Source organism: Crocodylus siamensis, chromosome 5, assembly GCF_052110815.1.
Source record: "Crocodylus siamensis isolate JL-2025a chromosome 5, ASM5211081v1, whole genome shotgun sequence".
NCBI classification, from domain to species: Eukaryota; Metazoa; Chordata; order Crocodylia; family Crocodylidae; genus Crocodylus; species Crocodylus siamensis.
In genome coordinates, this window is record NC_143399.1 from 89,509,438 (window position 1) to 89,535,761 (window position 26,324).

The 26,324-nt window shown below is 40.8% G+C and overlaps 2 protein-coding genes across 6 annotated transcripts in view; one reads left to right on the forward strand and one right to left on the reverse strand.

Annotated features, from left to right (window-relative positions):
* The window catches only part of ZPBP (zona pellucida binding protein), a 48,834-nt gene extending 43,555 nt beyond the window's left edge, over positions 1-5,279 (forward strand). The window contains exon 8 of the mRNA XM_090049778.1: positions 5,188-5,279. Within this exon, the coding sequence (XP_089905904.1) occupies positions 5,188-5,279 (92 nt within the window). The remainder of the gene's footprint in view (positions 1-5,187) is intronic.
* Positions 5,280-6,711: 1,432 nt separating this feature from the next.
* Positions 6,712-26,324, reverse strand: part of VWC2 (von Willebrand factor C domain containing 2) — a 122,155-nt gene continuing 102,542 nt past the window's right edge. The window contains exons 4-5 of one of the 5 annotated variants that reach the window (XR_016442675.1): positions 14,472-16,163; positions 6,718-12,622 (exon numbers count right to left, since the gene is read on the reverse strand). Coding sequence is in view for 2 of the 5 variants with exons in the window: in XM_090049680.1 (XP_089905806.1) it covers positions 16,012-16,163 (152 nt within the window). In the remaining 3 variants the exon portion in view is untranslated. Of the gene's footprint in view, positions 16,164-26,324 lie in introns of all 5 variants that reach the window. The other 4 variants (XM_090049680.1, XM_090049678.1, XM_090049684.1 and 1 more) reach the window with 4 other exon arrangements.

Below are 26,324 nucleotides of genomic sequence, written 5' to 3' on the forward strand. Positions count from 1 at the left end.
AGGCAAGTAGATCTTACTTTGTGGTCCTGTGAAAGCAATCATTTGAAAAGAAAATGTTACTGCTATTCATATCTATATATTTACTCTATAATCTGTATATATATTAGAGATGCACTTAATCTCATATATATCAACATAACCACCTTGAACATGTAGGTTTGTTATTTTTAGCATAAAAATCCTAGAAATACATTTCAGGTGATTTAATCTTCATTTTAGAATTTCCCCTTCTTTGTAAAATGCTCAGTATGATATTAGAGGTGCGCTGATACATCAGTCCAATATCAAATCAGTACCAATATAAAGAAAATTGGCTGCATCGGAAATGGGACTGAAGTGGCCAATAATTTGATTGATAAATACCTGTGTATGTGCGCAGCTGCAGCGCAGCACACAGGCAGCGAGGAGCAGAGCCCAGCAGCGTGCAGCTGGTAAGTCTGTTGGGGTGGAAGGAGAGCAGGGAGGGAAGGGGCGTTGGGGTGGGGTATCAACATCCCCTGAAGCAAGGGAGGGAAGGGGCAGAGGCAGGCGCTGCCTAGCCAGGATGGGGTGGGTGCAGGACAGAGCTACAGTTCTCTGGGGACGGGGGGGGGCAGCTCATGCCGCTGCGTGCACCCTGGGAGCAGGGCTACAGCAAAATTTGAGGTGGCTGCAGCCCCCTCCGTAGCCCATCCCAGTACTGCCACTATCTGCCCTGAGCCCAGCCCCTGCTGAGAAGAGCCTGGCGCAGCTCTGGCTACAGGCCGCAGCTGCAGCCCACCTGTCATGCCCTGCCCTGCCCTGCGCAGATCTGTGCCCTCCCAGGGTGCACCCCCCCAACTCCTCCCAACGAGCTGCAGCTCCCTCCATCTGGCACCCCATCCCACTCCAAGTGGGCAACACCTGCCCCTGCCCCCTCCCTTACCTCAGGGGGCACTGTTCTGCCTCCCCTCCCCCCATGGTCCTTCTCTTCCCCCTCCCCTTCCACCACAACAGACTTACCAGCTGCATACAGCTGTATCGGAAAATTGGATTGATATCAGCCGATATGCTTCCTTAAATATCAGTTATCAGTATCAGCCCTCAAAATCTCGGTGCACCCCTATATGATATATAAAAAGATGCAATATATCTGTCTCTGGCCATTTGCAGATGTTCAGATAAAGGCACGATGGAATCTGATCTGCAATCTCAACAATTGCATCTCCTATCATATTACACGTGCATGGCAAGAAGCTTGACTGAAAGATTGGGGATCAGATCCCAATTATGCCTTATTGCTGACGCAAGGGGAGCCTGGGATCATAAGCCTGGCTTCCCTTGCACCAGCAAGTATCAGGCTAGGTACCCCATGTGCGTGTAGCTTGACATGCCACTCAGATAATCTGCTGTCCTAGTCACAAGAGCGTACTGGGAGCCCTTCAAGACTCCAGTGTGCTCTTGTGACTGGGAGCACCAGTCAGCTAACTGGCACTGGCTGCATATTCAGTTTCAGGCATGATGGGGACCAGTCACAAAGTTATTACACAAAATAATTTTGTGTAATAACTTTGTGCTTATTCCCTGTTTTATCACGCTATTAATTGTATGAACATATGGCCAGGTTAATAGATGATTCGATTAACGGTTAATCACATCTTAAGTGTAACATCTGCCAGGGGCCTAAATTTAAATAAAATACCATTGGTGCAGTGAACATGTTAACTGAACTTAAATGGCAGGACAAGATGAACTATGCCACTTCTGCATTAAATATAAAAGACTTTTTTCCGTAGTTTTAGAAACATTTCTGCAATGTTTTATTTTAACTCAGGAGTTCATATACAGCTCTAAGTGCCCAAATTACTCTTTTCTTGAGGCTCTAACTATTTCTGACGACTTGATTTCATCTTCTGGGTAATCAGGTAACCCATAAAGGTAATTAGAAACCCATTTTTGATATATACAGTAGTCTATTGGCCCTGTTTTTTCTCCTGTTCAGTTTAGTTCCTATGAACCAGACACACACAAATTGCAGCTAAAATAAGTTCATTTTCTTCAGTTCTCTCAGAAAGTCAAGTGAATTGTTTATATTTTAAAGAATTATATTTTTTGGAGCATAATAATTTGAAGGAAAGAAAATGTATTACTTCACAGGTATTACACTTGCCCTAAAATTGGAGCAGAACAGCAAGCGTCAGGTATCTTTTAGGATGCAGTAAAGTTTGTGAAGTGTGAAATGGCAAGTGAGATATCACATAAAATATATGAGGTAGAGTATTTTGAGGTGACGGTTATACTTGTAGGGTGAAGATACACTGATGTGAGTTTATGCTCAGTAAATAAGATTGAGACAAGTTATGTTTACTGATGTTTACTGACTGAGAAAATAAACTTTTATTTACTTTCTCTTGGTAGCTGGCTAAGCAAGTACCAGGTCACTTAATATTTCTTTCTTGTTTCATGCCTTCCCCTAGATGGCAGACGCAGATTGTGCTATTCAAACATAATATTTTTATCCTGTTATTATAGCTCTCTCCCCTGTTCCAATCCAAGTAGATGAAAATTCCCATGAAGTTCACTAGGAACAAATCTGCTTGTGGCATTTACTAACTAGAGCACAGTTACTCTTCTGAAGAAGTGACACATGCTAGGAAGTAGAAGAATACGGAGGTTAAGAATTGCCACCTTATTCATATATATAAAAGCTTCCTCTGGGCAAGTCATTTTGGTGTAGGGAAATAATGGATTCTTAGTTTCTGACATGTCGCATTCAGATATTCTCCTTTATTTTCAGAAGTGGGAGCAAAATTGCAGCTGCCTCTATAGGCAGAGAGTGACTCCTCTTATCAGTTATTAGAGGTGTACTGATACATTGGTCTATATCATACTGGCACTGATAAAAGGAAAATTGACATTATCAGCAATTGTCTTTTTCTGGCTGATGCGGCTGATAAATGTTGCCAAAAAATGCTACGTGCACAGTTGCAGTGCAGTACACAGGCGGCCAGGAGTGCAGCCCGACAGCATGCATCCGGCTGGTAAGTCTATCGTGTGGGAAGGGATGTGGGGTTGGGGGCAAGCCAAAGCCCCCAAGATGAGGGAGGGAGTGGGGCTGGCACTGCAGCTGGGGCATGCAGTGCCCAACCCAGGTGCGGCACAGGATGGAGCCATGGGGAGAGGGGAGGGGAGAGGCTCCCGCTGCTGCATACACCCTGGGAGGGCATGTGCCCCTTGGATCTGTGCACAGAGTGATGGCAGGCTGCCACTGTGGGCTGGGGGCAGCACCAGGCTCTTGTGGGGGGAGGGGGGTAGGGGATGCTGGCCTGGGGCAGGTGGTGGTGCTGTGAAGGCAGGGAGGGCTACAGCCACCCCAAATTTTGCTGTATCTCCCCACCACAGCACTGCTGCTACCCACCCTCAGTGCAGCCCAGCCCCACCCCCCTTCCAGGAAGAGCGCAGCGCTAGCCCCAGCCCATAATGGCAGCCTGCCTTTGCCTCATGCACTGATCCAGGGGACACATGCCCCTCTACGCCCTCCCGGGGTGAGTGCAGCAGCAGGAATTGCCTTCCCTCTGCACCCGCAGATAAGTTGCGGCTCCATCCTGTGCCATGCTTTGGCTGGGCAGCACCTGCCCAAGCCTCAGCACCAGCCCCATTCCCTCCCTCATCATAGGGGCCTCAGTCTGCCCTCCCCGCTTTCATCCCCCCTCACCCCTTCCCTCTCAACTGACTTACCAGCCGGATGCCACTCTCCATGCTGCCAGGCTGCATATCGGCAATTGCATCAGTATCAGCTGATATGGCTTATTAAAAAAATCAGCCATCGGTATCAGCCCAAAAAATCTCTATTGGTGCACCCCTATCAATTATCATTATTAATGACCTCTTTTATTTTGCTACTTAATTTATGACACAGGTCAATAATAATTGTCCAGTGTATTGTTTTCTCGGTGCTTAGTACAGTAGAGCTCTGATTTTGGTGAAGGCATTCATAGAATTATAAACAAACAGGGCTGGGAGGACTTTGGCAGGTCATCCAGTCCAACACCTTGCTCAAGCTGGAACGTTGTCTGTCTAAATAACCCTAGGGATTTTTTCTCTGAACAGATGCTAACGTAATAAAAATACTAAAATAGTGCAACGTTTCTGAGTGTCTGTAGCAAGGGGAGCCCTGCAAATCTTTTTGCCAGATCATTCTTAAAATCTACCTTGCTGATGATATTTGATGAGACCTCTAACTTTTCCTTAGGCCACCAGCAAGAGTTGGCAGTCAGGCAGTCCAGGAAAATGCTACCACTGTAGATCAAATTAATTTAAGGCCGTCTGAAAACAGGGATATACCAGATTAAGCATTACAAATTCTGCTGAATTAGTGGTGTCCTAATAAGCCCTAACTGCTCCCCTCCCATCCAAAGGAAGACATCAAGCCAAAACATAAAACCACAGAGCCAGGATATAAGCAGGAATGCACAGGACAGAAATAAGGAGCCATCCAGGTTCTAGCAAGGATTGAACACTAATACTGAGCCTTTTCCTTAAAAATGTTACTGTTACTGTTGCAAGAATGAAGTGAGGTTCAAAAGAGTCAGAAGAGCCATGACCAAACCAACCACTTGACTCGGATCCTGTTTGTTTCCTCCTAGTGATCAGCTTTAGGGCTAGTCTTTCCTGCATGGGTTAAAATGTAGAGTCACTCCTTAGATAAATGTGTGCTCATTTCCCAAAATAGCACTGAATTAACTGAAATGTGCATTTCTATACAAAACATCTTTTCACATCCCATGCCAGTTTCTTGCTTGAGGCATTCTCTGTGCATTTCTCCCTTTATTAGATTCTTAAAAGTCAAATCTAGTTTTAAATTCTTTTATATTTATCCACTAGGTGGAGTAAGAGTCATTTAGTTCAACATTAGGAGGTCTAGGCTATGCTGAAGTCTGTTGGTTACTGCTTATTGTTTAATTAGTGAAACAGTTTACCTGTGTGTAGATTAACCAGGGAACAGTCATACTACAGTAATTACTTTTCTGAAGAGAAGAATATGGTGCATTTTCCAACACGATGTCACAGTCAAATATTAGGATGCTGGAAAAAATTGTTGTCTTGCCAAATAGTTGATGATACATCAAAAAAGAATTTAAAAACATTTCTAATCTATTCAGTGTTTTAGAAGTCATTCGTTCATAGCATCTTAATGTTGCTTTGTTCTTTTTCTCTCCCTGCATATAGTTATCTGTAGCCCAGGAACATACAATCCCAGTGAAGGAGTTCATTGTCTTCTGTGCAACAGGACTTTGACATATGGAGCAACAAAATGTTAGCAGAATGTCAGTTGCAGTATTTTGCTCTTTTCACTACTCTGTTGTGTGTTGTTTTTTCACTTGGTAAAATCAATAAAGTGATTCTAGCAACTTGTATGGGTATTTTTGGTTACAACCATAGAAGGCATTTGTTTTTTAAAATGAGTGACATCTCACCATTTTAACAAAGTATTTTAGGTCTGCTATAATTTGGGACTTTTATTTTTTAAAGTGTATGTGCGTGTCACTGTAAGCCACTTTTTAATGAGCTATAGCCTGTTGCTAAAGAAATCCTTCTAAAAATTCTTAGACGTTTATGTATAATTCAGTCTATGCGTCTATTGATTTTGTGGTCCAAATTCTGTTAGAGCGCAGGCTCCACACTAGCCATTCAGAGGGTCATGCATACGAGGAGAATCCCATGCATAAAAACCTACTTGTGTGTTTCTTTACAGAAGAAAAATTAAAGTAATAAAATCAACCCATATGCAATTCCTCCCCAAAAGGTACAAGAATTTCACATTAAACAATTGATAATAATGTCATCATATTTCCTGTTTCACTTGCGCCAATCCCAGAAATTCCCAAACTGAGTTTAAAGGTCTCTTTACTCTAAACCAACAATTATCCATTCAACTTTTTATTTAATTTTACATGACTACAGTTGGCAACCTTGTATATAAGAGAATCATGACTAACCTGTTGTCTTAATACATTCCTTCTTACTACTTGTTTTTAGCAGGCCATACCCTGCTGGTTGATAAAGCAGCTAAAATAACCTAACTTCTCATCGTTACCTGTTCTGGAGACTTGCAGACTAGTCCCTATGGAATTTTTAACAGTTTTATAAAACTCTATTAACTTAGACTTTTCAACTTTGCCCTATTTGTGTTGCAAAACCAGTTTTTAGATAATTTATTTTGGCCATTCATTTTTTTGGAGAGGGGGGAGAATAGGTTGGTTCAAAGGGATTTCAAAAGTCTTCATTTTATTTTTTTGTTTTTATTAATATTTTTAGATGAATTCTTTGAATATATACTCTCAAAGAGGAGATGTATCGCAGTTACCTTTGGAGGAGATTAAATTAATTCTTGATCTCAGGACGTTTCATTTGTAAATTATCTCAGCTCATCTCACATTCCCTGCATAGCATAGAACACATATTTCTTATCATTTTCATTACAGTTGTATGAAAAGAAGCTGATAGTGAAGGCATTTTCTAGCCATTTTGTTTCATCACCAGGTAGGAGGTTTAGTAGAGCTTGGGATTTTCCAATCCCCATCTCACAAAAATGAACCATGGATTTAAATGTGTGTATTTGCCCAATTAACACCTTCTGAGATCAAGAATTGAAATACAAGTGCGTATATATCAAACAATTTAGTTAGCATCATACTAATACATTTTTACATGTAAAATGAAGCCTGAGGCTTCATAAAGATTCTGATTTGATTTGAATTGTGCCAAAAATAAAGTTCTGAAAACAGTTTTAATATGCTTTTCATAGATTTAGCTAGTTTATCTATAAAGCATGTTTATTTGTATCAGAGGCCTGTAGATAATCAAGAATAAATGCAGGACCATAATGAAGATTTAACAGAATGACTTTTTTTATTGCTGAAACATTAGTATAAACAGCATAACTAATATTTAGCAGAATATATAAAATAGCTATTTTTATCAAATGCCATTTTAAAATAAGTAGCTGGGAAAAAGCAGTGTTGGAAAAAAAAACTTTAGTGGTAAGTTAAGGTATCACCACTCAACTTGAATCAACCAAATGCCTGAATCCTAGTTATTTCTCTTTTCATGTGGCAAATAGGAATGAACAGATGCAAACTGGAAATGCTGTTACACTACTTTGAAGCACTGCACGTCAATGTCATCTCCATAATTAGCCAATCACAATAACACTAAATTACTTAGCATTAGTTTGACTTATCAATGGTTGATATAGCATAGGAAACAGTGAGTATTGTCTTAGCAATTATGTAGACTTTTGCTGGTAAAAACATGCCAAATAACATAAGCACATGGAGTTTTGTACAGTACCTACTGCAAAGTAATTCCAGTATTACCCTTCTGAAATGAATGCAATTAATTTTAAGGTAACAGAGACACACGATTAATCAGCATGTTAACTTTATGTATAGATAACTTAATATATTTATTAATCTGTTATTCTTAAAAAAATAATAACCCAAACAACTGTAATTGCTACACAATACTATGAGAATGGATGGTGTAAAACAAGTACCAACCAGCTTCTTGGGACAGGCTCAAATAAGCAAGGAATTGGTAAGTTTTAAGTCTCAGTAGTTTGCTTCAGTTTGATCTGGTATATTTTGTAAGGGTTCTGATTTGCTTCTTAATACATGTTTACATACTCTAGCATAGTATAAAAATGATTTTGCTAATCCTCTTACTTTGTGAAAGTCAGTACATCAGGCCAGGCCAAAGCCTTGCCACCAGGAGATTATGCAAAACAAAAGGTGTGTAGTAGGCCTTGTCCTGGCCTTTCACTAGGTTGTACTTTATCTACCATAAACACAAGCACCACACAAGACTGCTGATTTTTTTTCTTATCTGAACCGTTCATTACATCACGTTATTTTTTTATGTTTACTTTCTCCAGGACAGAGTCTAATTTCAGTCATACCAGTATTAATCTGAAAACTGATTTGAATTTAATCAAATTAATTTGGATTACGTCTGATCGAGATCAGAATGTGGTCAGTTATTCCTGTTTGCACATATGCTGCTAGTGAATGTTCAGTAAAACTGATATTTCACCTGCATCTTCCATAGTCTCCTTTCTCACATTTTGGGTGGAGCTGGAAGATCCAAATTTTGCATGTAAAAATAGGGAAAAGTTATTTTCTTATTTCTTTCACTTAAAAATAAACGCATCAATTTTTTTTCTTATTATCTTTCTTTAGTTTGCAGTTTTCAACGTTGTGCAGGAAATGATATTACTTGTCTTTGCTTTATGCTGCTTTTTCATGATTTCATGTACTATATGTGGGTGAAATAATTTAGGTAAACACATAAGGTTTGTGGAGGGCATGCAGTAGCCTTTTCTAATGCCTGTAACCAAGCAAAGTCTCTGCCCTGCATGAGTTGGTGTTGGTAGAGAGTTTCTCTATGCTGTTCTGGAACCTTTTATCCAGTATGAAGGGGCAGGAATAGAAATGAAGATCACATTACAGATGTTGATTCTGTTCAAGCTCAATATCAACATGGTTGACAAATGCAAGGACAAAAACTCAGTAGTTACCCTGAGTTACCAGTGTTTACTCTGTGAAAATAGTAAGTCACTACATGTTGTGACAGACATTCTAAATATCTCCATCAGGAAGATCTTTTTTATGGCAATGTATTTCTGGTGTATCAGTTTTTTCTTTTGAACTAATAATAGTAATTAGAGGGTCCCTATACAAGAGCAGCAATTCTGCTCCAATGCTCCAGCAGACTCCAGGGTCTTGTGCGTCAGCATTCCCACGCTTAAAAATGGCGGGGGTGCTTTAAAGCTTGTCAAACAAGCTTTAATTAAAGTGCCCCTGCTGCCATTTTTAAGCACAGGGATGTTGATACATGAGACACTCCAGTCACCTTAGTTAGGGTGGCTCTTGGAGCCACTCTAATTAAAGCACCTCACCGCATCCCTGCCTTCCCTGAGCTTGTGTATAAACATCCAGAGTTGTAGGAGTAAACTGCTAGCCTCAGATGGGCCATTAGGAAACAGAAATGGATAAGTTCAGAGGTGAATATGGTTTTTCAGTTAATTTAGCTGCAGCTGATTATCATAAGGTTATTTCCATTACAGATAAACTAATATTACTTATTAATGTTTCCCTATCACTTCTAAGGAGGTAAACAATTACAACTTTTTGATGTATCCCAGAACTTTTCATTCAAGCATGAGGCTGGATTTGGGAGGGGTGTGGGAAGGAAAAAGAGAGCATATAGAAGGAATTAAGGTCAGAAAGATCCATTAGGTTGAAGACTTTAATTAGTTCATGTTTTCTACCACTCTGCCCATGCAGGATTGTTTGTATAATATATTTTATTTTTTTCAGTGTAGTTATTACACCAATCAAATAACAGTGTTTCCACCTAATCTGATAAGAGGCAGATTTATAGCTGAATCTCTCAGTCAAGATGTTTTTTGAACTTTAATCTAAATTTTCCTGTATGAAAGGCGTTTATTTTGCTTCCTTGGGTTCCATAGTCATTTCATGTGGGTTTGGTTCTTGCTATAAATTTTTTCCTGATCATGTACAATTTATCTTTTGTAGTGCTTCCTTTGTGTTAGGACAGTTCATTTTTTTTTAGGGGAATCAGACAAGTGAACTGCTTGAAGTTTAATCTAAGTCCTTTTTTACCCAGAAGTAATGGAAGAACTGAATGCATGGATAGTAAAATGGAAAGCAACACTACTGTTTTCTGTCATTGTTTATTGCTGTTTGCCTCGCTCTGCCCTCAATAAAATACTAGGCAGTATAACACAGTAATTAGTTTATGAAACAATATAAACAGAGTAGTGAGTTCCTTGCAAGGCAACATGCTGGCTAGCTAGAGAAATGGGAAGCAAGGAGGAAAGAAATTCCAATGGTAGGTGTCAGCCTGACTTTTAAATTAATTTCTTTTGAAAATTCACTTGGTATGGATATCATGGCATATATACTATAATTGCAATGAAAAGATACTATTAATTATTTTCATTTTACTATCATAAAAGCCTAATCTGTGTTCTATTGCACAACTGGAAGCAAGGAGATCTTTTCCCAGAAAGCAGGGAATCTTCTATTATTTTCCCAGTTTATGCTTGATCTCCCTTTTTTGGCATATCAACATCCTTCATGTTCTATGAGACTTTCCTTTTCCTTCATTCCCACAGTACACATTAGAACAGCCCTCTCCTCCAAATGGGCCACCTTTACCACATTCATTTATCTCCTACGCCTATGGTAGCTTCCACTCCATCACTCTCCTATAGCCATATTCAGGGAGTTTTCTCCTTTTTGTTTGGCTTGCTATATTTCTTCCACTATCACTCTCAAGCCAGTATTAGTTTTCCTTTTGTTGATCCCCAGTTGCTCATTCTTTTTGCTCTTACACCAGCCTTTGACTTTATATCTTATTTTCTACGCATCTGGGTTTCTAATCCTCTTTCTCCAATCTGTACATGAACACTTAGAAAGGAAAACATCAACATTCATTTTACTTGGCTTAAATAGAGTAATAAAAAAAAATCTCCCCAAATGCCTTTCTAGCCATATTCACCAGCAGTTTCCAACCAACATGAAAGACCGCAGTAGAGGGAATTTTAAAGTTGTGTTTAAGAACAACATTTCTTTCTTGCATTTTCTGGTTTCCCTCCCCCCATTGTTAGCATAACGTGCATTTTCCCAGGCACTAGAATTTTATTTTAGAACTAGGCACTGCCTATTCCTTACTTGAAGGCATATATGATACTTAGGCTTAAAGGCCAATTTGCCACTATTATAACTCCACTTACATCAGTAAAATTGTGCAGAGTAATTTGGTCCTGATCTCAAATCGGGAAGAAGCAGGCAAATTAAAAGCAGAAATTCTGTATTCATGCAAATGCCTCTGATAACAGCTAGGGAAGGAAAATCCCCTATTGCCCCCCAAAAAACCAAATCACCCTTAAAGACAAGTGTATTCAGGAACCATCAAAGTTACTCAGATCATTTTAAATTACCTGTTTTGGACAATATACATTAATCTGTAAACCAAATGTATTTTCTAAATTATTTATATTACACATAGGCTTGTATTTAATGGCTGACATTTTTCACTTCAGTAAATACATTTTACTTGTTGGAATTTACACACTGAAAAGAGTTAAATTAAACTTCCAATAACCAATAAAGTGGCTGTTCAAGAAACACCCTGAGCTTGCTTTCATTGCTTTACTGTTTATTTTGTTCAAACCTCAGATGAAGACGTCTCACTCTGGGAATCTACACTATTCAACACGCTCTGGGCTCTGCTCATTAAAAACTATGCAGTTGGATTTTAATTCTACATTTTTTAATGTGGAAGTTAAACAGGAACTTCTCAATGCGAACAGCAATATTATGTTGGCTGGGTGGTGAGATTTACATAAATGCAGATTTCCACACTGATATTTAACATGGCCATCAAAACATTCTATTTTGTTCTAAAAGGTTTAGGAGTCCTCACTCTCTAGCTGTATTCTGTACTCAGTAAAGTTTCATTTTTCTTTTCCACTGCTTCTTGAAAGGCTATATGCAAGGTGTTTCCACTTGAGGTCTCGGCACATAGGGAACAGGTTACAAGTGACCTCGTTTTTAAATTTAATTCATGTACTTTTCTCCATTGACTGCATAAACCCTGGCCTATCTAAAGCATTCCTATCCCCATCTTTTAAATGCTAGAGAATGAGTGCAGGTTCAAGATACTCAACTGACAGCCCAAGAGTTTAAGCTTTTATACACAAGCCCTACATATACCCAGTATGACATTGCCAAAGTGGCTTTACCTCGCTTAGCAGCACTAGAACAGCCCTCAGGCTCTCGCAGTCCTTTTGCATCAGTTGAGGCTGCCAACAAGAAGAGCAATCATAGTTGTTGTAGAGAGGGAGTGCTGCCACCCCTGGGTAAGTCTAGGTAACTGAGTATTCCTTAGGTCCATTTAAGTTAAGGTCATTCTGTTTCTAGGTTCCTTTCACCAATTATTAAATAATTGTATAAGACATTTTGAAACATTTGGAATAGCTTATAGTTTCATAGTGCTTAGGGTCGGAAGGAACCTAAACAGATCAAGTCCAACCCCCTGTCCCACGCAGGAATGAGTGCCGGGGTCATAACACCCCAGCCAAATATCACCCCAGCCCAGCTAAAGCATAATGGGGAAAATACAGAGGTATAACAAGTCCTTTCAGCACCTCAGGTGGGCAAGGGGGTAGGAGGGTATGCCGACTCCCTGATAGCAGGGGGGTGAGGGATGGAAGATTAGTGAAGTCTTACCTGCTGCTCTTCTCTGCAAAGGTGGTTGCTGCTGCTACTTCTATAGCAGCATTGGCTCAGGCAGCAGTAGCCCCTGTGGCTGGGCTCCCTGAGAGTCATCCCTTGTGACCCCCAAATATACTACTGGGTACAGGGCTGTGCCTGCTATAGCAGGTTCTCTGAGGGCGGTAGGGAGCACCAATTTGCTTTTCCCCAGAGACACTGCTGTGGGTAGCCTTCCTGCCTGCTCCTGTGCCTGGCAGGGTGGCTCATGCCATTGAAAGATTGCCGAATGTCTCTCTGGTGCTTCCTCAATAGTTGGTGCCCAGTGCTGATGCCTCACTCTTTCTGCTCTAGTTTTGCTCCTGAAAAAATATAAATCATTTACTTATGTACTTACTGCTTGAAAGATAACCAAGCTCCCAACAAAATGGAAATCCATGCCCAACAGAAACAACGTGATCTTAGTAAGGATCTTGAGTGGAAGAGAGGCTGAGTTTTCATGTAATTAAAAGTTTTAAAGTTAAACTTTATGGGCATATGCTTTAAGAGATGTAAACATGGTAAATTTGATATCATTTCACTACCTAAATACAACAGTAAATGTCCTGATAAGGTAGACAGTTTATCATCCTATTCTGAATCCCAGTTCCTGCAAGTTACATAAATTAGTTTCAATTCTGCTGCTTTAACTTGCATTGAATAGAAGCTTCTATGCAAACAGTCCACTAGTCTCAAGGAAACAAACATGGATTATCATATTAGTACAGCAGAAGGACTAAAATTCTCAGAGGTATTTAAGCATCTAACTGCCATTGATTTCAATAGGAGAGATCTGGGTCTTAGTAATTCAGGACCTAGCTTGCTAGTTTCATTTTTATGAGTAATCTCAGTGAAATCAATACATCAACACAGACCTACCGAATCAGATATGGATCAGATTTAGAGCCATACCCTTCTTTTGACTCACACAGGGTGCGTCTACACATGCATTTGATCTGCAATCAGTTTACTTGTCAGTAAAGGCTTCCAGGCAGGCACCTAGACATGCAGGGATGTGGGAGCAGATTTGCTGCTCCTAGCAGCAGGCTGTTCCCACTTCTTGCAGCCTTACAAATGGCTCCTGCCACCGCCAGAGGAAGCTCTAGGCTCTCCCTAGGTGCAGGGGGCTGGCAGGAAGGACCGGTTTGGGACATTGTTTCTTGCCCCGGGGTGCTGTCTGCTGCCAGGGCAAGGACAATGCCCCACTGGCCAGCAAGGAGCTCCCAGCCCCATATCCCTGATCCAGTCAGGGGACTTGAAAAGAACTGCAGGTGAGGGGTAGGTCCCAGCCCCCTGCCCCAATCCACCCAAGAGAATTCCCTACCCAGCTGAGGGCTCGCTAATAGCTGCCCCACAGGTGGATGGGGCAGCAGGCTGGGACCTGCCCCACCCCTGAAGCTCTTTCCAATCTCCATGCCTCAATCTCTAGGTCAGGGTGCAGGGCTGGGACCTGCCCCTGACTGGGACAGTTCCCAGCCCCTGCTCCGCAACTGCAGGTCAGAGGGTAGAAAGCCTGTTCCCTTCTCAGCTCTGCAATCATGGAGCTGGGTGGGAAACAGGCTGGGGAGCCTGTTCCTTGCCCTGCTCCGCATGCATGGAGCTGGGCAGGGAACAGGCTCCCCAGTCCCTGCCAGCAGGGAGATCCCAGCCCCACCGCTCCCCAATTCTGATGGCAAAATGGGGGCTGGGAGATAAGGATTGCCCAACACCCACTCCCTGATTTCAATCTTAAAGCAAGGACCCTGGAGCTCCCTACTGCCAGGGCAGAGGAACATAGTCCTCACCCAGGCTGCAATGGCAGAGCCTGCCCCAGCAGCAGGCAACTCCCAGAGGCAGGAAGCAATCTCCCACCCCTGGTGACTGGCTAACCGGGAGCACATTTGCTCCCTGTTGGGCATTACTATGCAATAACTATTCATGAGTATACTTGCTACTTGCATTTGCAGGGAGCAAATTTACTTGCGATAGTGAGGTTTCCTGTGTAGTAAGCGTGAGCACATGTAGATACAAATGCTTACTGCACAGTAAACTACGCTACTTCACAGTAAAGTATCTCATGTACACACACCCATGGAGTAGGAACCTACATTGCCATTCAGGGAATAAGTGGTGCAACAGAACCAAGCACTCTGACTCAGAGTTCATTTTTATGGAGAGGTATTTAGTACCCACCTGTTGGCAATCCAGTTGCTGCAGAATCACTTCTATTTCAACTGCAGTGTTGGAGGTTTTTACGTTGGTGTGTATACGCTTGAGGGAAATAATTTTGACAGGTAAGAGGGGTTCGAGCAGTTTAGCTGCAGCCGTCTGTCTCAGATTTCTTTCTCTCTCTCTCTCTCCCTCTCTCTCCACCTGGGGGGACTGAGGCTACATCTTGAGGTACATCTTGTGATTGCTCTTAGTCAGATTTGGAATAGCTATACATACCAACTTCGGTCTGTCTGGCTTTTTTGTGTCCTCTGCATATAACTGTTTGCTTGACCATTTTTGCCTATGATATATCTGGAAAAATAACCTGATAAAGCATATATGTATAAGAAAACTCCAGACTGGGAGAGAAATCCTGATGTCAATGGCAACATTTCCATTAACTTGAGTCTGGCTTGGATTTTATCCATGATGAATTGATAGAAGTCTCTGAACCACATAATGTAAATAATTTTTCATGTACCTAAGTAACAAGGTAGTTAACACAACACTAACACTGTATTCTGCCAGATTCACAAATGTTTTCCTTTCTGAGAAAACCTTATGCTTAAAGTGAAGACCACATAGAAATGCTTTCATCAATCAGGACCTTAGTAGCAGAAAAAAACTTCTTGTAAGAGTCCTGCTTAATCTTCTTTCTTTTACTTGCTTTACCTGCTGCACTCCCCTTCACCCTCTGTTGTTTCAGTTACCTTCATTTGCTTACTCTTTAAATATTAAGAAATTGCAAATTACACTGCTTTGCTACTTACAGTTCTTCACCTTAGATATAGGATGCTACAATTTACATCACTATGGAATTAGTCCTCATGTGATGCATCAGACAAATTCATTTTGGGGGGATTGATGTGATTTATCCAACCAAAGTTTCATAGTGGGTGTTACAGAAGTTGCAGTTTCAAGCTCTGTTCCCAATTACACCATTTCTGGGGAGGCACCATTAAACTGAGAAGAGGACTGGGCTCACTTTTGCACAGAAATATTCTTTGAAACACCATATATACTTTCTAAAAGTATCTAAAGTCTGCGATCTGCTGGCTATTTCCTGGCCAGGCACAAATTACTGTTACCCACAACAGAAAAAAGAAAAAGATGATAAAACTAGAATGGAAATGTTTTAGGCATGGTTCATGTATACAGTAGGACAGGTGACCATACAGTATTTTAATCTGTATTATCTATATAAAACATTTATTTTTAAGCTCTATAATGGGATTATAGAAATACATAGAATATTTGATAGAGTATACTTCAGTGTACTCCCTGTGAAAATAAAACACATTTACTGAGGACAGGAATCTTTATGTCCAAACTTCTTTAAATATGTGCATTTCTTTGCCTTGCAGTATTATGTTACTATGAGAAACAAAATACCAGGATGCCATTTTTTTCTCCTTCCCCAAATCTTCTAATTACAATGATTCAGATTTCCCAGAGTCATCTTGGGTGCTCACCCCAGTGAAATGTTTTATAAAAAATCAAAGTACTTTGATTTGTAGGTTTCCTAGATTTGTTTGCATTCATGTCTAGTGCACATAGCTTGTCGTTCAATTCTCCAAGTGCCTTCTTCATAAGTACAATGACATATAGTGCATTCGTCAGTTTTCACCTCTCGGCCTGCTGGAATGACAGTGGTTTCTGCAAAGCAGTTCGGGCCTAAAACAAAGCAAATAATTTAGAATGCAACTGTGATACTTAAAACATAGTGTGATCCTGTCTAGCTTAGGTTTGTTAAACACTGCAAAGCTAATCTAAAATTCCTAACAAAGAGTATGCTACTTCTACCACAGGCTGTGAAGGTTGTACAGGAGGTTTAAATGCAGAGTAAGATCGTAAGAACTTTCGGTTCTTGGCTTGCTTAGCGTATAGCCATAATTCCCTCCCACCAGGAATAGAAAATCATGCTAGTTGTTCAGCACTCTATAGCAACATAACGTGAAACAGACAGCTGCAGTAGACATCTGAGCAGAGTTTGACCATCCAGAGGAACACAGATTTCAGATATAAGAAAAGACTCTTTACGGTCCAGAGAGCAGAAGACAATAGGGCTACTGCAGGCTGTTATGCAACCTGTGCTAGGTTTTACTGTTTGCTTGTTTTCATTGAAAACATGTTTAGAATGTGTCTTGAGCAGAAAATACCCAAGTGCTTTATTTTCTCTAAATTGAGAAAATATTTAGTCTCTAGCAGAGCAGAGTAATTTGAGTCATTATTGCAGCCTGTGCGCTAAGTGCCCCTTCCCAAAGTGTTCTGAAACCACTTGGTTTCCAAGGAAGGGGCAAAAGTGCCTGCCCATAGAGTATCCATGCTGACAGATATGATGCTGTCAGAAGCTAATGCTATCATATTGCTCTGTCACAGGTGGCTGTATGTGCAATTACCTGTCAAAAAAGAGGAATCAACTTCCAGCACCAGGATCCAAAATTATTACTGTCAGTGCTCTAAACTCCACCAATCACCAGCTCATATTTATACGCTATCTTCTCAAAGGACCAGGGCACATCATGCATTTAGCATGCAAAAGTCAATTTATTTCTAAGGTGCAGTCTGACTGGTTAACAGGACACAGCAAACCTTATATGCAACCTAGAACTAAAGTGCATTGAGTTCATCTGGCTGAAACTCTAGGGGAATTTAGGTAAGCAAAAAACTCAGCAAACTTTGAAGGTGTTTGCCCAAGAGGTACAGTAATTATGGTTGAGAACTAGATCTTCAGTTGCTTAAATCTGTGAGAAGAACCACACCAAGTGTTGTGCTACATCAAATAAAACTCTAGGAATGGCTCATGTTTTTGCCTATTCTTGCAAATAAATAGTAGAACAGCATCATAATTTTGAAGGCACAGGTCAGATGACTTATGCTTCTCTTTGGAGTGAAAAACCTAATTTCATTCATGATCTGGCCACCACAACTACCATACCAATGGTGAACACTACACTAGACAGAATACTATACAGTTGCCCAGGTAAAAGGAGTCTATAAAATATTTTAAGAAAAATATAGTGTACTTTTCATGTAAATTTGAAGACAGAATTTTATGCTGTGCAGATTTATCAACAGAGCTTTTCCTTTTTCACATGGTCTGCAGCCCAGACCTCTAAAACAATTTTCTTCCCTTTGGGTTTTAAAGCTTCTCCCTCATTCAACGTTTTGCCTGTTACAGAATTGCCAGTATGTGCCAACATTAAGATCAGCACCCTTGTTTCTTTGTTTTTTGCTTATGTTATATTACCACCACTTAGTTTTGACTCCTTTTCATAAGTTATGCATCCCCAGGCTGGAGCAGTGCTGGAACAAGAGACCTCAACTACTGTAAGGAGCATTGGCCCTCTTTCTTCTGAGGGTGCTGCAGAAGGTACCATATTTTCCAGAAGAGACAGACCATTGGAATCCTGACCATCTGTAGTCTGCAAGTGCAGTAAAGGTTTGGTTTTTTTTACCAATATTGTTGTTAATCCTAGCATCCTTGGGCATGTTTCAGATGAACTTTCTAGTTGCCTGATTTTTCATGTACCTAAATGCCTATGGTTTAGCCTGAAAGTGGTTTTACATCATCAATTAATAAAGAATCCTAAGCATTTTATGTATTGGTCTGTAAAGGCCCTGGATTGAAAAGGTATATAACAGAAATGCTCAATCAGCAAAGACAAAATGCACTGTCCAGGGAGTCAGCACCTAGATGCCACTTAACAGGTACATAATCACCATGGAACAGGCATGATCCATCTCCAACGGTGAGCCATGTCTGCACTGCAGTCACAGATATGCTGGCTTTAAATCAGCTGCCTGGCCACAGCAGGACAGATTTCACTGTGAGCTAATTCTACCCTGTTCTATCAAAACAACTCACTGATGCCTATATGCATATAAACATGTGGATATTCTTGGAACAAAACCCTACACAATGTATCAATCCCCAGTCTACAAGTCCTTTGACTCCTGTGACTTATTGGTGTTAAAACAAAATTCAACTCTGGACCTTTTAACTAGCAAGTTCAAATGGACTGTACATGGAACTGGAAACCACAAACACCTCGAACTTGACTCCTAGCTCCAAGCTGTATGGTGATGTAAAACATGTCCTCACCTGTAAGAAGAGGATTATGCCTCACTGAAAAGGCATTAGCAGGATTAATAAAAATATTCACCCAGTGTTTGAGGGGCACCTACTATCTATTTTCACTTACATACATGTCCTCAATCTCTACACTGTAGTATATTTCAGAAGATGAACTCTAAAGCCTCTATTGTTACTCCACTTCTGTATGTCTCTTCTTTTCTGGGTTTCATTTGCAAAGGTAACTGGAGACTGAACTTTTACAGTCTTTTCTCCAATGCCCGATGAATGGTATTTGTGCCTGAAAGCTTGCAATTAAAGAAAGATTTTTGCAAAAATCTTATTGGTCTAATAAAATATATCATCTCTACTATGAGTCTTGATTTCATAATAATGAAGATACTTATAATCTGTCCTGCAAGAGATGAGAGATTCATTTCAAGAGATACAGATATACAAGAGGGTGCTCTCTGCTGGACTGCTGCATACTCCTGACTCAGCAAGAAAGCATCATGTATATTTAATTCCTTGGGAGATGCACAAGGATTTTGAACAGGCAGATCTCAATCTTACTGTTAATGCACTTTAAAAACACTTAGCTTGATTTAAATCACCTGCCAAGCTCTCTTTTTATATATACTCAGAGACATGATGGGACAACTGACAAAAGGATAATGGATCGATACTAGTGGTTATCTAGATCAAAAGCCAAAGTCATTTAACTACAGGCAGAACTTCTCCCTAGGTTCTGCTCAAGTATCTAGGTACTAAGCAGATGAGGGATGGGAAGGGAAGCGAAGGAAGAACAGAGCTAGCATCCCTTGTTTCACTCCAGGGAAGCTACTTCAAATGCTTTTAAGGTGTTTTAAGCCACACTCTGGTTTGAGCAAACTGTGGGTTTTCAATACATAATTCAGTAAGATGTGTCACTTCTAATTACAGATGGCATGACATGCCATGGTGTATAAAAGACACAGCAAGATTTTTTTTAAAAATGTTATTTATCTGTCACTTAAGAAGCATTTAAAGTGCAAAAGCACTGCTCTTTCTTTGTATTGTTATTTTTATTTGTGCCTGTATGAATATTTGCTAGTTCAGGTGTTAGAGTGATCTGGATTATCCATCTCTCCACCAGGGATAATGAAAAGTAAAACACTTTATCTTGGCCGGAAAAAGCCCACTGGCTGCCCTAAACTTACTTCTAAAACACTGTTTCTTCCAACAGTAGAATCCAGGCATGGATCCACTTGTACGCTTGTATTCCCCTTTGATTCCTGTTCCACCCAAAGTTTATAACCAACCTCTTGACAGTGGCAGCAGCACTTCTAGTCGGGCAGCACTGAGGGACTCAATTGATTTCATGGCCCATTATAAACTCTTCATTCCATAAGTGTTAACAATCCTTTTTAATAGTCTTGATGTGCCACCAGTCAAGCTATCCTTTGTTCTGCTCTCTGTTAGCTGCTCCCAGTAATGCAACTCCTATTTCACAGCCCTGCAGACTGCTTTTAACTCATTGCAATTACGTTATATTTGTTTTTGCTTCAATTTAAACAGAATAACTCAGCTCTAGGCCCCTAGCATATTAGTAAAGTTTCTAGTTTTTTGTTTAATTGAAGAAAAATGTGTGTTGTTGTATATTTGCTGATGAACCTCACCATTGGCATCCCCCTTTTCAAAATTCTAGATCTGTTCATGGCACAAACTGTAGATGTAGCAGGACTCTGTCATACTTTGAGGACAGTCTGTTACAGATGCCCAATTCCAGTGACACAAACAAGGCTGCACTTTTTTTACACCAACTCCAGATATAACCTTGTCTCACTCTTGCAAGGCAAGCAGTGTGGCAGGACATGCCTAATGCAAACACTAATAGGAATGTGTTTTGCAAAATACTGTAGAAAAGATCCTGTCATTTTTACTTGTGCCAAAAAGCACTCAGCAGTGGGAAAACTTTTGCAAGGCTAAGAGGCTGTTCCTGCTGTCACAGGGTTGTCCATAAGGAAACATAATATAGTTTTCTCAGTATAAAAATGAGCCTGACACTAGAACCACTAAATAAGTAACTTGAAAATTTCTAGAAGGGTCAATGTGGTCTCAGCCTAACTTGGTCTTATTCATTAGGATTTTATGGTTTGATATTGCTTCTTAAACCTCTCAAAGATAAACAAAGATTCCACTGGAGTAAATGCAACTTTTACAAAATGTTTTTATGAGTTTTTAAATTGATACTAGGAAAAAGCTTCCAATGAATTATGACGTTATATGCTCTAATGTTGATAAATACAGTGGGATTTAATTAAAATGCAAATGTTGTTATCTCAGAAGAAAACAGCCAATACCAATTACAAACAGAGAATACTCAAGCCACTCACCTGTAGAAGTAATACTCCCTGTAACCTTGACAACTTTGTAAGAGAATTTCAGGCTGCCACTCCTCCCCTTTCATAAACACATATCCATGCTTTATACAATTCAGCTTAATTTCTTTCTTTTCCAGACTCACATGACTTTAATGTGTACAAATTCATCTATTCTTTTGATTATAAACCAGCTGCAGTAACTTAGTCAATCATGCTTTAAACACTTCTTCCCATAATGTAGTAGACAGAAAATTGGACAAAAAAATATCAAGTTTGGGTAAATATATAAGGGGTGTGCACCATGAACTGGGAGAACCAGGGCATCCCAGGGAAGACTAGGTCCAAGGGTCACAAACTCTTGGAAGACTGTTTTAGGTTGGACATAAGGAAAAGCTTTACTAAGTCCCCAGGGCCTGGAATATACTCCCTCCAGAGGTGGTGCAGGCACCTACTCTGGATACCTACACTTGGATGCCTATTTTGCTGGGATCATTTGACACCTGCTGACTGCCTGCCCTTTGGGCAGCAGGGTAGACCCGATGATCTTGCGAGGTCCCTTCCAGCCATAATGTCTATGAAATCTATATCAAATGGCAGAGCAAATTTTAGTTCGTTAGAATTATGAGCTACCCTCAGTAACACTTGGATATAAGGCTGCTTTAACTCAGTGTGCCAAATATACTCAACTCCTTAATAATTGTACTTCTAATACCAGTCAAATATGCCGTTTCCATTCTCACTTTCACTTTTCTCCTGTAAGTGGTAGGCTATCACAGCATGAACTGTCATAGGACAGAAGCCCTTATCTCCATCTCAGAGTTAGGAGGTATACTTAGGGCTAAGGAAGCTAAGGACTAGACCTCAAATTTCAGATTATTTTTGACTGGCTCCCAGTGCTGTACTGCTATAGGGCACTGACATTCAATTGGAACAATAAGCTCAAGTCCCTTCCGTGCTTACTGAACAATTTTGGATGGATTTTTCACAGCATGGGGACAGAAAAGAAAAACACTCCAGCATGTAATACTGACCCAGACTAGACTCTGAACAGCAAGCTATTTTTTCCTCTAAATCCAATCACTGTTTTCTCTGAAGATGATATCTGTGTACTTATGCCCTTCCACTCACTATAATCTCTTCTAAAGAGCCTGTATCTTCTCAATTTGACTTTGTTTTCCCATCATGGATGTGTGTATACACATTATGCAGCTTCAGAGAAACGTCAGTGAGATGGATAATGCACAAAAATCAGTTAAGCTAGCTAGCAGAGATGGTCTGAAACTAGCATAGCCTACACTGATTCTTTAGCAAAAATAAGGTACCTTCTTAAACCAATCTAAGCTGGCTGGCTGCACATACTATAGAACAGCAGCATGCCACAATCCAGGCTGGGAAAAATGTAAAATTCTACGTAGGCTGAAAATATACTAACTATGGGTCAAATGAAGCATAATTATTAGCGGCACCCTAATGCAGAAAGAGTTTCATTCAGTAAAATTCAAAGCTAACGTGAAACCAAAATACAGTATGGTGCTGCCTTGTTAGCTGAATACAGATCAAAGAAAGTAGCTTCACAGCCATCCTGAAATACTAGTTACCCCTTACGTACAGTATGGCATTCAATGCTGGTCGACATCTGTTTATCACTTTCCATGAGTTAAGCTATTTAGAAGAACAAGAACAACATTATTCAAATCACTCTCCTTTTAACCTCAAATTAGAGCCAACGTACGATACTCTGGTTCTTTTACCCTTACTATGAAGGCTCTTTCACATCAAAATATTGAATCCAGAATTTTAGAAAGTTGGTTTGTGACAGCTTAAAAATTACCAGAAGGCATATCCTGACAGTTTCTTCTCTTAATTTGCTTGAGGGACCTGCCCTATGTTTGTTTGTTTATTTACAACTGCAAGTACTTCAATACATTGGAAAATTTCCCAGTCAAGCTGCTAGAGTTGCACCAGTATAACTCCACATACAGACACACTTATTCCAGAATAAAGATTAACTTTCTTTCTTAAACTGATTTCAAAGTTACATAATGTACCCCTAAAAGAAGAAGAGCATCTAAATGGGGAGTTATACCACTATAATTATAATGTTAAGCAGTTTTACCTGATGCCCATGTAACTTTCCCATATAGGCATGTCTTGAAAGAGTTGTTTTCTTTTAATGATAAAAGGATTAAAAGTTTTAACCCTTAACTGAAATGAAGGCTTCTGGATAAATGTAAGTAAAACAGATGGGGGGGGCAAATGACTAGGCTGAAATGCTGCAGAAAAGGATCTAGTGTAACACAAGGTGAATATGAGTTAACTCTGTTTTTGTTGCAAAAAGGCCAATAGCAGACTGGGATATATTCATAGGGATGCCACTTACAAGTGCTCCTTCCAGTCTATTCAGCCGTCATGTGGTTTTGCCTGAAGAACTGTGTTCATTTTGGAGCATCACACTTCAAGGAAGCCATGGACAAATTGGAAGGTATCCATTAGAAAGTAACAAAAGCGATTAGCAGTCTAGGACACAGGATTGACAGCGATAGGTTGGAAGAACTGAGATTATTTAGTCTGGGGAAGAGACCACCAGTATCTGGGGGAACGTTTGTTCACCAGAGCGCCCCAAGGGATGACGAGGTCAAATGGTTATAAACTACTGCAAGACCATTTCAGGCTGGACATAAGGAGGAATTTCTTTACTGTCCTAGCCCCCAAGGTCTGGAACAGCCTGCCATCGGAGGTGGTTTAAGCACCTACATTGAACACATTCAAGAGTAAATTGGATGCTTATCTTGCTGGGATCCTATGACCCCAGCTGATTTCCTGCCCTTTGGGCAGGGGGCTGGACTGAATGATCTTCCAAGGTCCCTTCCAGCCCTAATGTCTATGTCTATGAAAGACTGAGGGGACATTTGACAACAGCCTTCAAATACCTGGAGAGTGGCTATAAAGACCAGGGGTAGGCAATTATTTTAGCTGGCAGGCCATATAATGAGTTTTGGTGAGCTGTCGAGGGCCACACACACAAAATCTTTCAGAAGATATCATTTTAACAAATTACAGATAAAAAACAAATCATATACTAAAATCAAACATCTACAGCATATTTTAATTTTATTTTAAAAATAGTTTTTGTCCTGATTTATGGGTTTTTTTTAGTAGTATATATAGAGGTGATTGCCTAATAACTCAAAATAAAGTTTTACTCTTGTATATGGTATGTGTGTAGGGGGGACTGCCTACTTGCTAGGTCCTGGGAGCTGGCCAGGGTGGAGGGAGAGAGATGGGACGGCTGGGGGGGCGCATGCAGCAGAGCTCGTTTGTGTGGTGCGATGCAGGTGTGATCCACCCCATGTCCATCTGGCCTATGGCTGCCCCCACAGCATGTGTGGGGCTGAGCTCCCACTTCCACCTAGGGCAGCCTGCATTGTGCTTCTGCCCATGCCCACCCTTTACCTGCTGATGGCACTATCCTGGCAGTGGCCCTGGTCTCTGCCCTAACCAGCGTACACAGCTTCCTGGGAGGGCTGCTGCCACCACTGCTGCAGCCACCTAGGTACAGCTCATCTCCCCCTGCCTCCAGTGGCAGTTCCTCCTCCTCCTGCCCCTGCTGCACCACTGTGGGAAGCATGGGGCACCACATGCCCGGGCAGGCAGGGAGAAGCTGCAGCTGAGCACCTCCTACCCAGTGTGTGGAGCTCCAGTTCCAGCTCCCAGCAGCCTTCCACACAGTCACCCAGTGCAATGAGCAGCCACTGATGGACAGCTGAGTGGGTGGAAGGTAGCTTCACCAGAAAGCTGTGAATGCTTGCTGGGGTCGAGGCCAGGGCCAGGGCTGAAGCCAGGGCTGGGGCCACTGGCAGGTGTGGGGTGAGTGTGGGTGGGGGTGTGGCATGGGCTGCCCCCGGTGGGAGTGGACAGGGCTAGGCACCACGTGGAGCACTGTGAGGACAGCCATGGGTTGGATACAATCAATTGGTTAGTCGGACCTGGCCCATGTGCCATATTTTGCTCACCCTGTGATACACTTGATACAGTATAACCCCAGGGAGTAGGAAAAGAAATACTGGTCAAATTGCGATAAAGGAAATTCAGAGTGAATATGAGGAAGAACTTTCTAATGCTGAGGGTGGTTGAATACTAGAAGAGATTACTTAGAGAGGCTGTCGGATCCACTATGGATGTCTTCAAAGCTTGAGACACTTGACTGGGGTATTGAGATGGGGATGAACCTACCCTGAGTTGGAATGGGTGTTGGAATGGACTATTCTTGAAGTCCCTTCCAGGCCCTGTTTTTCCTTGATTCTATAATGTTAGAACAGGTAACACTCTACCTTAGGTTTTGTTCAGCAATCACCTGGAGTTGCATTTTACTTTAAAACATCATTTAAGGATAGGGATATTGAAAGGTGTTCTTCTCACAAGGATTTTCCTGGGTTTGTATGACAAAAGGCAAGATCTCAGTTAATACCAATCCCCCCCATTTAATATAATAGGCCACAGGCAGCTGCCATGTTGTTGAGTACCACTTTCCTCCACAAGCAGCCCCTACTGAAATCACCAGAATACTTGCTAAGTGCTCATGAGTGGGTGACAGAGTCAGAACCTTAATATACTACTGTGCAAATTTCATAGTTCTATTCATCATCTTAATTCATCTTCCCCTACCATGGTGAACAGTGATGATTTTTGTTTGCATTCAAAGAATCCTGGTTACCAGGTCCATTTTCTAGTCCAACCATGCCTCTCAGGTACTATCCACACCTACTTCACTCATGCACGTCCAACCTGATTCTGTCCATCACAAGTTTCACTATTGATTTTTAACTCCAGACATCCATCATTCTGCTCTCTGTCACTGCCTGTTCAAGACATGAACTATAACTTTAATGCTAAAGTTAATTATCCATGTGGTGTGGAAAGTGGGAAGTGAATTTAAGTGCACTAAGTACATGCTGGAAGTGTACCTTAGAAGTTAAACAGGGTAAGATGCAATTTAAAAAACACGTGCATTTGTACAAAAAATTGCCTGTCAGACTGTGGCTAAGGATTTGTTAGAAAGAAAAATCATGTTCTGAAAGAACGAAAAACTTCGTAATGGCTCAAAACTTGTTGCTTTTAAGAACTGAATTCCCTCCATCTCCCCTCTTTTTATAAAAAAGTATAAATTTTCCTGATACCTGCCTCACTCAAATACAGCATCTATCTTTTCAGAATGGGCAAGAATCAGAGTGCCAACTCAATGAAGGATAGTTTGAAAATGTCTTGTATTGCTTTTAAACATAATAAACTGTAAAAACATTCTCCAGAGTGTATTTCCAGCTTCACATACTTGCTAAAGATGTACCTCTTTGCAAACATATTGGATCTTTGTTGGTATAATAGGTGTGACATTAGACT